Raw genomic sequence first — 13,705 nt, forward strand, 5'->3', positions numbered from 1 at the left:
GAGGAAGATATTCTCCGGCTCAGACGTACAGAAATGACAATGATTAGGTGGATGTGCAGTGCGTCCCTGCGTCCAAGGCCTGGAGGGGCTGGGTTTACAATGGAAGAGTTGAGAGGTAGGATGGGACTGGAGTGTATTGGTGTTGTGATGAGGAGAGGTAGATTGAGGTGGTTTGGACATGTGGAGAGGATGGGGGATGATAATTGGGTGAGGAAGGTGAGAAGTGTTAATATTGGGGGTGGGGTTATGAGGGGTAGACCTAGAAAGACATGGGACGAGGTCATTAAGTGTGACCTTAGGGTTAAGGGACTGAACAGGGAGGCTGCAATGGATCGTGCAGCGTGGAGAGCCGCCATTAGGTGATCAAGGCCGACACATGCAAGCATGTTGGAGCCTTTAAAAAAAGAAACACTATATATATATATATATATATATATATATATATATATATATATATATATATATATATATATATATATATATATAAATGTGTGTGTGTGTGTGTGTGTAAAGCTGTAGTCCAAGTTTAACCTCTTCAGTCCAAGAGTAATGTTTTTTATTTTTTTTTCTGCCACTTCATGACGATTATATTCAGCTGAAGACAGTATCGTAGTAATAAAGAACTGGTGAAGGCTATACACATCAAATACCACCGGATTCAAAAGTTTCTCCTGAGTCATATAAAATCGCTCAAAAATAGTAAGAACAAAAACACAGGCAGCGCTACACTGATGCAACCCTGCATCTGACCAAGCACATAACCCACCTTCCTGCACATCTAACCAAGCGCGTAACGGCCCTCACCCCCACCCTTTTGAATAACACAGTGACAACAGGTCACACTGAAATCTTTGAGTAAAAACTTTTTTTTTTTTTTTAACTCAAGAAATAGCATTCAGGATTCTACTTATTAAAAGGCACCAGTGCCCTATAAGACACATAGCTATGTGAAATTTCGTGACTCAATAATGAATACTTTCTGAAAATTGACTTCAGATTCCTTACGCGGGTCACATCGGAATCTCCGAGAAGTTTTTTTAAAGAAAAAAAAAAAAACTTAAAACACAGCATTCTACCAATCAAAAGGCATCAGTTCACTATAAGACACATAACTATGTGAAATTCCATGAATCTGTAGTTAATACTTTCTGAGATATGCCCCGGAAACGAAAATCTCCACGCCACCTATCTTGTTCATCCCAGTGATAACATTACTCTTCTCTGACTTCGTCAGGTAGAGGGTAATAAAAAGAAAAACTATCGTGTTGAGGGAGTATAAACTCGCAGACACTATTCAGGCAAGGAACTAACAACAAGGGAACTACTGGTAAGGTGTGAGGAGATTCCCTTTAATATCTCACTGTCTTTTTGTCCCCCAGAGCCGGCGTTAATTTCCTTCGTTGTCCCTTTTACTTGTTTTCCCCTGCCTTCAGTTTCATTTCCTCGTTCTCGGTGCCGACACCGCGCTTCAATTTCCTCGTTCCATTTTATAATTCGATCCATTATTCTTGCAATGCTCCTTAACCCCACTAGCCCGAGGACGCCATTACTGATCTGTTCTTGCTGCTGCCTGATTATTTTATGCAGCTGAGGGGAAACTTTTCGATTGAGGGGTTAGATGCAAATTTCCTTGTCCTTTAGAATGTGACGGATCTTTTCAATGCTGAATGAAATCGTCTGGGGCAGCGAGAATAAACTCTAACAATACGTCATTCTAATGAGAGAATGTGTCAACTTTCTGGCCATAGAAAGTATGTTGGAGCTGAATGAAACCAATATTATCTGTAACAACTTAAAAAGTTCTTTTTTATCGGCCACATCGTAATCAAAGTAGTCTTTAATCTTTTTTCCTGCGATTAGTTCTATGAAGCTGGAAAATGAAACAAGAACTTCTTACACTGCGACAAAAGGGATATTTTGATTACCTTTTCCTCTCATCCATCCAAGGTTAAAGGAAAGGAACTTTAAAAATTACAGGGTGCCTGTAAAAGATCTTGATCCCAAGATTCACCAAATCTTACACCGATGCAGTTCTTCCCCTTAAAGTTTGTTAGATAATGTTTACATCCCTCCATTTCCGACGACATTCTAAGATCTGCAGACACCAGTCCCATAATTTTGTTCAAATTTCCATTATGAATTCCTGGAAGAGTGAGACAGGACTGTATACTGGCTTAATACTGCATGAGCCACTCCTTTGACGCAGTGGAATTTTGTAATTTCAGTTTTGCAAAATTGATTTCTTGGACGTGATCTTTCTGTTAACAAGGATTGAAATAATAAAGGATTAGTAGAGACTGTATCTAATGGTAAATGTATCTAATCCTTCAAACTGAGGGTGGTTTCCTTAAAATGAGTTAAATAATCCGGAGTTATTCAAACTACTAGAACAGCCATACTGTTTGTTGCCGAACCCGTAAAAAACACGACTAAATTTATGAATACGTATACCAGTTGCACACATGGCACCAAAGGGAAGAGGGAATGAGGGGAGAAGGATGGGAAGGACGAGGAGCAAGCACAATCTCTCCTCATGCCTACCAGGCCCCATTGATTTCCTTCACCTTGCAACAGACAGTGTTGACTAACAGCAGACGGCGCTTGAAAATTTTAAAAGTACTCGTATATATACTTTAAAAGTATTCCAAACATATATTCTGTTAAGATCTTTTGTTCAATCACCCCACTGACAGTAGAAATACACCTGAATATATCTACACTATCTTAAGGTTTTCTTAGACCTTTGTATGTCTATGAGTCCTCAGATTTTTAAAGGTCCAAATTCAGAATAAGTGCAGTATAATGCTAGAACGTAAAAGAAAGATACAGATTTTGAAGATGGGTTCTACTTACTTTTATTAATAAATGAGATACGATTCATGCTTAAACCAATGATATACGATAATCTTCATTTCACAGATGTTTAAATAGCCACTAAATAACAGAGATTTCACAATAAAAAAAGGGTGAGGCATTATGGGGAGAGCCCTTGTTTCCTAAATAATAAAAATTAATTACTTGGGCTGTGGTCCTTGCAAAAGCAGCCCAAAAAGAGGCTAGTAGCAGCAGCATATTTTTAGGTCACGGCCAGCTTTACAAAAGTAGCTCAGTTGAGCAGGTTGCTCACTGTGTTGGAAACACTGCCTGCAAACAGCGCAGCACCTCTGTCTTGTGAGTTGAGGGTGGGGGGTTGTGAAGCATTACAAAGTGTTTAATTTAGTCGTCTTTTTTTTTTTTTTTAACACATATGCAAAATACAGTATGATCAGGAAGATCTTAGAAGGCTGCAAAGGGCTATCTTGAGAGAGATAGTGAGAATCCCACAGTATGACAACACAGGCTGGTGTGTGTTGTTTCGTGCATGGCCGGCTGACAAAATATTTGGAACCTCTGTCACTCAGTAACTCAGTGACATTTGCGTTTCTATGCGGCCCATGGGAGGGTCCACCAAAAATACAGTGTACATCCTCAGGTGAAGATAGTAATGACCTTTGACGGATAGCTGCACATACTAAAGAGTGGCAAGTACAGTCACAAAATATAGTATACGGCGCAGAAGCTATGCATTTCGAAACTTACTGTAATTTCTGTATTACTGAGCCACGTGTGGAGAGCTATTAGGATGTATTATTTCATATGATTTCTTTTTTGTCATGTTTAGTTATCCCGATGATCTCAAGGTAAAAAAGACAGACAACATTTGTGTATGTTTAACACTGGTCGTTGTCAACATTCCTCCAAGTTTAGTGTTGTGGGACTAGTTTTTCAGTGTCCTTTTCATATTCTTCAGTTTCTTGCTTTCTTATCTTTTCTATAAGCTCATATTCTTACACTAAATATTCTCATCTGTCGTTGCCTGTGCGGAGTTCCTCATCGTTTTTGTGTTTTAACCTTCAGAACCTAACTTATCTTAGACATAGTGTGTGGCATAGAGCTGAACAGATCTTGTGCTTCCTTCCTTTGCCTGTGCTTCCTGCTTACATTTCCATCGCTCTAAATCTACCAACTGAATGTGACTTAACGTCCTCGTCCAGTTAATATCTACCCGATCCTCGATGTTCCGACCTGTTCCCCCTCTTCCCTCAACACCATAACTGTCTCTGAATCAGAACATTGCCTAATCACCCTTCCACCTGTCCTCTCCTCTCCCCACCTTGCCCCTCCTTTTTAATCTTTTTCCTCTTCCTCAGATCCCCCACTTTCCCACCAAACGACTTCCTTTCCAGTATTAAATTGTCCAAGTACCTATGTTTTGTATATATGATAAACTTCCATATTACCTTTCATGTCTTTGTTTTCATATTCATTGTACAACAACTTAAAGATGCTTTATCATGTACTGTACATACGCTGACCTTTCCTTCTAAATCCTATTCTCTCGCTTTCCCTTTTGTTTTACATGTAATTATCTCCCCCTCCCCCCCAAAAAAAAAAAAAAAAAAATCCCCTTTTCTTTCCACTCTCTGTACAGATCTTAGTCCTCCTAGTTTCATTGTTGATGTTGTTGGAACTTTTTAGCTTCTCTTTCCTGTGGGTCCTTCCATAGTGGGTCACGCCTCTAGACTACAACCTCCTCTCTTTTCTCGTTCTTGCATGCCTCACTCACCACTCTAGATGGACACGATAAATGGACAGCCTAGTCTAGGTCCTACCGCGTCACAAAATTAAAAAAAGGCAAAAGGTAGGCCTGTTGTAGTTTGGTCCGGTAAATATGGTGAGCTCGAGAGAGGTGCATGTGGAGCTATTAGCCAATGGAATAAACGCAGAGGAATGTCTTCTTTAATTATCCTTATGCCGTCGATAGTCATACTTCAACATTAACTTAGTAACTAAAAACATGTCTCCCAGATTGAAAGATACGTGGTCCTAAAATTCATGGTGCTTATATACATACTTGTTTGAGATACATTTATCTTTTTCCTCCCTCTCTGCGTGAGTTCTTTTGAGTTAATATCCCTCGTGCCCCTCGGAACCCATGCACGTGTGTTGGCCCAGCACGGCGCCTTTCTGTGTAAGCACGGTTAGGAAAGATGCAGGCAGGCAGGCAGGCTACAAGTCACTGCCTGTGTGAAATGAAATCATGTTGAGTGCTGCAAAATTTCCTAATTATTACCAAAAGGGATTATAAAAAATTCTGCAAGTTTGCTGTCAGTAGATATTGGTCAAGATAACTTTATATATAAGTGAAACTTGGTGTACCATAAAAGTAGCTTAAACAGTATTGGATATGCAGTGTTTTGTTTGGTGCGATTGTACAGTCATTGAAGTCTTCCAGTAACTGTGTTTTATAAATGGCATGATCGTAATTCATAACAATAAACCTAAGACTAAAAAAACGGTTAGGATGGTTAATGGATGTAAAGTAAAAGTTAAATGTTCCTTATAAAGTCATGTCAAACAGTAGTTTTAGCGCCAATAAATGATTACCATAATTTTGCTTGACTTGCAGTCGTCTGCAAAAGAAATTTTTCTTATAGCGCAACCCTGCCCAAAAGTATACATTTCTAGTTAACACCTTATAAAACCCTCACCATCCAAGCACTAGGGAGGTCACTGTTTTGGAAGCACCAATTTTTCCTTGGAAATAAATGCTTAACTCACTTTATGCAACATTAAATCTCGCTGTTAGCATTGTTTCAGCATGAATTTGAATGTTTATGCCTGCCCAGAGTCAAATTAAAAGTACTCTTTAACAATCCCCCCCCCCATTCACCCCATACCGAAAGAATCCCAACCAAAAACCTTTTACCAACCAAGTATCACCACCAAGCATACGCCTGACCTACCCAACTGACCAGCACCACTCCCACCCGACAACAATCTGCCCCACGACCCAATGTATCCATCAACTTGAAGTGGATGTGATCAGGAACAGCGAGACGAGCCTGCCTACCTGACGCACAGCTTCCCTCACCTTCTTCCGTAACCCTTTTCCCACCCCTGTCACTCCACACCACCACCACCACCACAAATCCCTCTTCCCCACCAACTCACTCCCGCAACCACCGTAGTAGACTTTACTTCCACAACCCCCACCACCACAACCACCACCACCACCACCACCAATCACTTTTCCCCACGAAACTCCCTTCCCACTCCCCACCCACTCCCCCATTTAATCACATGATAAAACTGTGCCTTCTCTGTTAAGTAGACATGATTTGCCTTTACTAATTAAGCAACTACCTGGACTTCTAACAACACGTCAGTAATTATCGAACCAGTCATTGAAGAAAAAGTAATTAATCAAAAAGAAAAAGACTTACAATATTCACTACAACATCTTATCATTTTGGTCGCACGCAATTTGTTATAAACCATTATTTTCTACTCATGCACCTATGAGTTTGTTTATCCCTGTGTTTAATGTTGGATTCTAATTCTTTCACCCTTTTCCTCCCGCACCAGTACGTGAAGACCAGCATGGCCGACGGAAACACGACTGTGACCAACTACGGGACGACCATAGCCATTGAGGGGGACGACGTGTGAGACGAGGAGGAGGAGGAGGAGGAGGAAGAAGAAAGGATGAAAGAAGAGAGACAGGAAGGGGCACGAAACGAAGATAGACAGGAAGGGGCTAGAAGGGAAGAAGAGAGACAGGAAGGGGCGAGAAAGGAAGAAGAGAGACAGGAAGGGGCGAGAAAGGAAGAAGAGAGACAGGAAGGGGCGAGAAAGGAGGAAGGGAGACAGGAAGAGGCGAGAAAGGAGGAAGGGAGACAGGAAGAGGCGAGGAAGGAAGAAGATGGCCAGAAAAAGGAAGGCAACGGCTAGAAAAGGCGAGAGAAAGAAGGTAAGAAAAGAGGCAGAGGTAAAAAGACGACGAGAAAGGAAACGAAGGATTAGGAATATGGACGGGGAAGGAAGGAGGAAGAAAGAAAGACGTCAAAGGAAAATTGGTATAAGGAGAAAACAGAAGACAAGCGAGTAAGACGAGGACGAAGAGGGTGAAAAGAAAAAACAAACAGGAAGAGTTGAAGAAGAAGGGTGGAGGTGGCAGGCAAGAGGACGAGAAAGAAATAAGATGGTCAGGAAGAAGAGAGGAAGAAAGAGATTATTAGAGAACGAAAAAAGAAAAATGTTGGGAAAAGAAAAAATCACTTAGAGAACAAGAAAATAAAAAGAAAGCTAGCGTGAGGGCGAAAAAAGAGGAGGATCGCTAGAAGGTAAATGAAAAAGGAGAAAGAATACTAAGAAAAGAAGACAAGAAACCTAAAAAGGGACTTGAAGAAAAGATATTGAAAACACGTACACCCCCCAAAAAAAAAAATATTAAAAGAGGAAAGAAAGCTAGAAATAAGGCTAGAATAAGAGAAGAAGAAAATCGACAAGTTAAGAGGAGGAGACTAAAGAGTGAACGAGATATGAGAAATACAAAGGAAGAAGAAAGAGGAGTGAGAAGCAGATGGAGGGAAAAATCAGCAAAAGAGGAGGAGGAGGAAGATAAGCAAGCAAGATGGGAAGGAAGAGCATAAGAATGGAAGAAGCGACAAAAGAGATCGAAAAGAAAGTTGTGATGGAAATTGGAGAAAATGATCTGCTGTGGTTGAAGAAAGATGGTGGAGAGAAATAGTGGTCCTGAAAAAATTAATGTGACAGAAAAGATAAGGAAAAAGAAAATGGCCAAGTAAAAGAGAGGGTAAAGGAAGAGTGGAATGTGAAAGGATGGAGATTAAGGGAAGGAGAGCCAACGCTAAGGGAAACATTCAGAATACTGGAATTGCCCAGAAAATAACAAAAACAGACGAAAGAGTTGGGGTCATAAAAAAAAGAAGGCAAAAAAAAATGAATGTGAACATAACCCTATCATTAGCAAATGGCGGAATGCGACAGCGGTACAGGGAATTCTCAGCAGAGTACATTAAAGGTCTATGGTTGCTTATGAAAAGATGAGATTGAAAAAGAAAGGAAAAGTAATGTGTAAAGAGGCTTGTGAGATTGAAAACATGACTAGAAGGGTGCGTGATGTGTGGGAATGATGACATGTGGCAAGAGAAACTGATGCAGGGAGGAGAAAATATATACGTAGAGAACATCATTGCTAAAAATTACTTATGGAGAAGAAAAAAAAAAGTGTTGAGAAAATTAAAAGTCAATGGGAGAGTCATTTGTGGCTCTAAAAGTAATGAGCAAGAAGGCAAACCTCTACGAACAGAATAAGAAAAGAGAAAGGGTAGTCTCGATGAGAACCCCTCATCACAGTTAAGACACCAGCCTTATGAAAGTAAAGACGCGCCAAAAGGGAAAATTTTGCGGATGGTGTACAGTACTTCGTATATACTAGGAAACTGAATATGAAAGAGAGGGAGAAAAGGATTGAGAAAGAGAGATATATGGAACGAGAGCGAGTATATTAGCTGGGTAAAATAAGTAAGCTAAGTTTTAATGAAAGTTTTTCAAAAATTTTTCTCGTATTTCTCAGTTCCATTTTCTCGATTTTCTCTTTCCTATCTTTCTCGCCCTCTCATTCTTCTATCCTACATTTTTTTTTTCAGTTGAGATTAAAGTTGCCTTTTCATTTAGTTCACGCAGACTAATCGATAACTTACCAGATTATGGGCACTATTAAATATAATCAACGTAAGAGAAAACATTGACTCACCCAAGGTGGAGTTCGATCACAAACAACATTGGTAATGAGATTCCTAGGCATTAATGCAGCCTAGTCCTTACGTAAGAAATTCAGATTGACTTCATCCGGTGATTAACCGACGCCATCTGGCGATAGGCAAGTGAAATCAGCCACTGAGAAAACTCGTGGCTTACGGATAGTTAGTGAAGTATGAGTCTGATATAGTATAAAGATTTTTTTTTTTTTTCTATGTGACGTTTCAAGGAGAATCAGAAGTAAAGTCATTGAGGAAACAGTCACGTTTGAATAATGGAATATGTAACTTAAATCTAAGAGTGTGAAAGGAGTGCAGACACTAAGAAAACAGCATAATGGTGAATAATGTAACAAAAAAGCCTCATCCTCTACTCGACCTACCACCGTGCAAGTCAGTTGCTTGAGTTGGTGGTACCGCCACAACTCCCCGCTTGCCAGCAGTACTTACACACGACCAAGCTAAGACAAACAAACATCTCTGTATCATAGCATTACCTGTGCGTCTCATATAGCATCTATATGTAGGTGTGTATGTATGTATGTAAGTGTACCATAACAAGAAACTTTTTTCTCTGTCCATAAAATATATATATATATATATATATATATATATATATATATATATATATATATATATATATATATATATATATATACATTAGCTTACATTTATAAGTATTAATGCATTTCTTTACTAGTGAATACAGTATACATAAATATATATTTCATATCACATAAGGAATAAGTGACAGATAGTTAAGCTTTGAACTTAACCAGAAGGCACCTCGCTTTAACCCCACCACAAACTGAAGCAGTGAAAATGGCATCTGAAGGTTTGCAGCTGGCATATAAGAAACAACAAATTAATGGCATTAGTTACGATGTAACTGAAACTAAGGTGACCATAAAACAAAAATTATTCTTCATATATTTTGAAGCAGATGAGATGGTACAGTATGAGAAAAACTTAAGAAAATCCTTATACCTGTTCAACTCAGGAGCAACTTGAGTTAGCTGTAGCCCCGCAAAGTACACTTCCTTGTACACATATCCCAAAACGTAGCATAAAAAATAACATTCGAGAGTGATCAGAATGTGAATACGAATATGCTTCACAATCATTGTTCTTGCTCAGAGCACCCACTAAAATGAGCCGAGACCTCGATATGGAATTAATAATAATAATATAGAAAAGTTTTGACAAAGTGGTGGCTGCTGTTGTGCTGAAGGGAACCACGTGTAATACTTGATGTGTGAAATTTGGTTGCACTCAGAACAAAGTAGGGTAATTTTCTTCAGTATTAACCATCCACAGTCTCTGCTGAAACATTTGGGTGAAATTTTAGTACGAATGAATCAAATTTGGGTATACCCTTTGTCCGTGAAAAAAAAAAAAAAAAAAAAAAAGTAAAAGAACAGTCTCGTGGGAAAGTGTCTGACGTCGTTCATGAAAAAAAGAAGTCGGCAAGTATTGTTTTTCATGGAGCTATCAACGTTTTGCACTGCAACACAAAAGTCCTGTAAAAAGTGTTCCTGTTTCTCTGACACTCTGCATCATTCATATGTTTTTCTTGTATACTGTAGGCACACGTGGCCAAGTGTGGTGTACTGTTCGTGGGAGAAAAGCGATGTCTTTGAAACCATGATATTTGTTGTATCTGGAAAGCTAAACGAAAAGGAGTGACACTGCTTTTTTTCTACCATAATGAAAGGCGTTTGCAGATTGTGAAAAATATTGTTCGTAGGACATTTTTACGGCACGAAAATAACTGAGGATCGATCAAATATCATTCACTGTAAAGTACTTCATGCAAAAATTATGCGTTAATAGAATAATATGATCCCTTTTGGGTTGATGTATTAGAAAAAATGAATATGTAACTGAAAAAAAAAAAAAAATTTCTATCTGAAGAAGTAATTAATGTGTAATATCAATGCAAAGTCTTCGTTTTCTGTCATTTTAAGGTTAGGGGGTCTTTACTGTCTTAGAGCCGTATTGTCATTGTCACAAGAGAATTCGAAGCAACTTTTACTTAGAGTTTTAATTTGCATACCACATCCCAATAACCCTCTAGCATGTTACATACACCCGTCTAAAACAGACACGATTTCCATCAGTAGCATGCTTCAGAAAATAAAGGTGTCATATGCAGCAGAAATCACTGATGAAATGACGAACATCTCACAGGCCAGCGAGAGTACGACCATGAACTGTTCAAATGTAAGAATTGTACCCAGAGAGAAAAATATTAAATATTGACAGCACACAACAATTTTGGCTTGGCCTGGACTCGCTTCAAGTATGAATAGAGATTTCGATTAAATATATTCACGCCTATGTTCCATCTCTAGTCATTCCTCAAGATGGTCCAGGTCGACCCGAAACCGTTGTATCGTTCCATAAAAAAAAAAAAAAAAGGACTTCCATATGTAGGCATTATTTCTCCACGGTTCTTATGTGTTTTGTTTATTTTGTTCCTCTGAATGAGAGGACGTGAAAGTATAGGCTCGTAACCCCTCCTTCCCGCCGACCAATCACTGAGGAGACGATGGCTGGCGTGACGGGGGGGTTTTGTCATTGCTATGAATCTCGGCCCTCAGGGGTGTGTATAATGTATTGGTATTGTTTTTAGTGACGTGGTATTAAATGGTAATTTTTGGGGGGATATCCCCCCCTTAATTTTATCATCTTTGGTTTTGTAACCATTCCCGTTATTGTTTCATTTTAGCCGGGTTATGTATGGCTATTGTTCGACTTTCTGGATAAGCTTTCCTTTGAGATTATTGTATTAGTAGTCTTACTGGACGTTCTTACCTTTTTAAATTGTCACCTTCACCCTTGCTTACTGAATGACACGAATTATTAGGGTGAACAAAAAAAGATCTAATAACATGATTATAGTGTGATGTACATACAAACGCAGCAGTGTTTTCACACTGTAAGACTTGTGTATGTGAAAGAAAATTGATGCTTGGAGGACTTAATGTGACAGACTTATATAGTTCATAAAATCTTGTAGTATAAGTAAATATATATATGTCTTATAGATACATTACTGTGTAGTAAAGTAGTATAAATATATACATAGTACACCTTTCCTAGCTAGCCCCTTGCCCACATCCTCCTAAATAGTAGTCTCCCTCATATCATACCTTTAATCTACAAAAGAAGCATTTAATCTGCCATAAAAGATATTTTTGTACACTATACATAAACTAAGCTGAGCATAGATTATATAGAAACCAGTGGTATTATATAAATCTTCATCAACTCTTTTAAAATACCTCGATCAAGGTGAGGCCAGTGATTGATGTAAAAGGACTATATATATATATAGGAGTATTATTTTTATATGTGTACATAATTTTAGGACCCCCTGGTTAAGTAGTAAGGTATATGTATATTTTCCCCTAGTTTTTCCTTTACCATTTTCCAAATCAAGGATCAGTAAGAGAATATTTGGTCTCACTGCGAAAACTTTATTTCAAGGTACGGTCATGAAACTAAGGTCACAAGATCAAAGTCATAAAATGTGTTAAGGGAAGGATGAGTATGGGTTGCCCTCTGCTTGTGAAAAGATCAGAGGCGGAGGACGGTGTTGCATACGCTTTGTAATATTGTGTGAGCCTGGTGGTGAGGTTTGAGCCGATAGTTTCACGTCATGCCAGCTGTAGCAATGGCAACATTTAGAATTATAGTTTCTCTAAATTTCATTACAGAGAGGCACAAACATTTATCACGACAAGACACCATGTCAATCTTTTATACAAACATCACTTCGTCTTAGTTCAGCCAAACTTTAAATCATTGAAGAACTACTTCTAAATTTTGTTACGCCAGTTTCTGTTCTCCCTGTCTTCGGCTCATCCGTGCTTGGAATCAACTCTTTATCACTATCACTCATATTTTGCTCCACCAAATAAATTATATCATCGTCCAGACATTAACCAGAGCATATAATTTTCAACCTCGCCTTGAGACCAAACTTCTCATGCTGTTCCTAACTATGTGTACCCCTCAGGATCACCAGAGGAAGTGCAATATGTGACTATGTGTAGAATATGTTGTAAGATTCAATAAAAAATAACTTCAAGAACTATGGCAAAAAAAAAAAAAAAAAAGATGAATAAACAGCATAGTTACCCTTGTCGTCCTTCACTTCAAAGGCAACACGTGGCTTTGCTGACACCACGTGACTTTGTTTTGATAACGTGAATGTTGCCATCACGTGGTTCCCGTGTTTTTACACACTTTAAACAATCCAGGTGAACGAACGCAAGTGGGAAATGAAAATTAGGTTTTTGAGATACCGTATATAACTGCATATGATGCCAAAATTTTTCGTAACGGGTTCATTCACTCGTGTTCGTTCGTCAGGACAGGATGAACTTGCTGGTGTCGAGTTCCATCCCAACCGCACTTTCTAACGAGTGATGTAAAAATCATGTCAGGACTTCATTAGAGAGTTGGAGTTTTGGTGAAGTTAGGATGTTGCACGATTGAGAGGTTATGCGGAAGTCAGAAGTCCAATGGGAAGGGTTATGTAAAGCCACAAACTGATATGTCAGAAATGATGCTTTGAATGATATAAGGTAGCAAGTCTACTAAATATGTCATATGAGGTCAGACTCCAGAGTTCCTGGAGGCCAAAAAGTCATTCTGCTTGAAGGTCGAGGATCAGCCTATCTTGATATCAAAGGGTCAGGTTGCTTCAAGGACAAAGTGTCAAATTTACTCCAGGTCAAAGAATCAGGCTGTTTTGAGGTCACAGGGTCGGGCTGCCTCGAGGTCAAAGAATCAGGTTGCCATGAAATCAAGGGCTCAGGCTGAGCTCTAATGATCAGGCTTGATGGATAGGCTGCCATGAGATCAAAGGGATGGGTTGGCTCGAGGTCAAAAGGTCAGGCTGCCAAGAAATCAGAAGTTCAGGAGGGATCAATATTTTTTACCACTAACTGTTGAGATGACGGAACCGTTTAATATGGAGTGTAGCAAAGCTCTGTTTTCAAGTTCTGCTGTGATGTGTAAAACTCTTGGTAATAACATCCTTTTCTCTCTCCTTTACTAAAAACTCTCACACCAATTGGGTAGAACGC

At 39.1% G+C, this 13,705-nt stretch overlaps 1 protein-coding gene across 5 annotated transcripts in view; it reads left to right on the forward strand.

Annotated features, from left to right (window-relative positions):
* LOC145389558 (calcitonin gene-related peptide type 1 receptor-like) overlaps nucleotides 1–6,834 on the forward strand; it is a 1,052,335-nt gene extending 1,045,501 nt beyond the window's left edge. For 3 of the 5 annotated variants that reach the window (XM_080264822.1, XM_080264828.1, XM_080264833.1), the window contains one exon: nucleotides 6,409–6,498. Coding sequence is in view for 2 of the 5 variants with exons in the window: in XM_080264825.1 (XP_080120951.1) it covers nucleotides 6,409–6,492 (84 nt within the window). In the remaining 3 variants the exon portion in view is untranslated. Of the gene's footprint in view, nucleotides 1–4,614; nucleotides 4,682–6,408 lie in introns of all 5 variants that reach the window. The other 2 variants (XM_080264831.1, XM_080264825.1) reach the window with 2 other exon arrangements.
* The last annotated feature ends 6,871 nt before the right edge of the window (nucleotides 6,835–13,705 follow it).

The sequence above is a fragment of the Coenobita brevimanus genome, chromosome 14 (assembly GCF_032717465.1).
Source record: "Coenobita brevimanus isolate Jiangsu-jjx chromosome 14, ASM3271746v2, whole genome shotgun sequence".
Classification (NCBI taxonomy): Eukaryota; Metazoa; Arthropoda; class Malacostraca; order Decapoda; family Coenobitidae; genus Coenobita; species Coenobita brevimanus.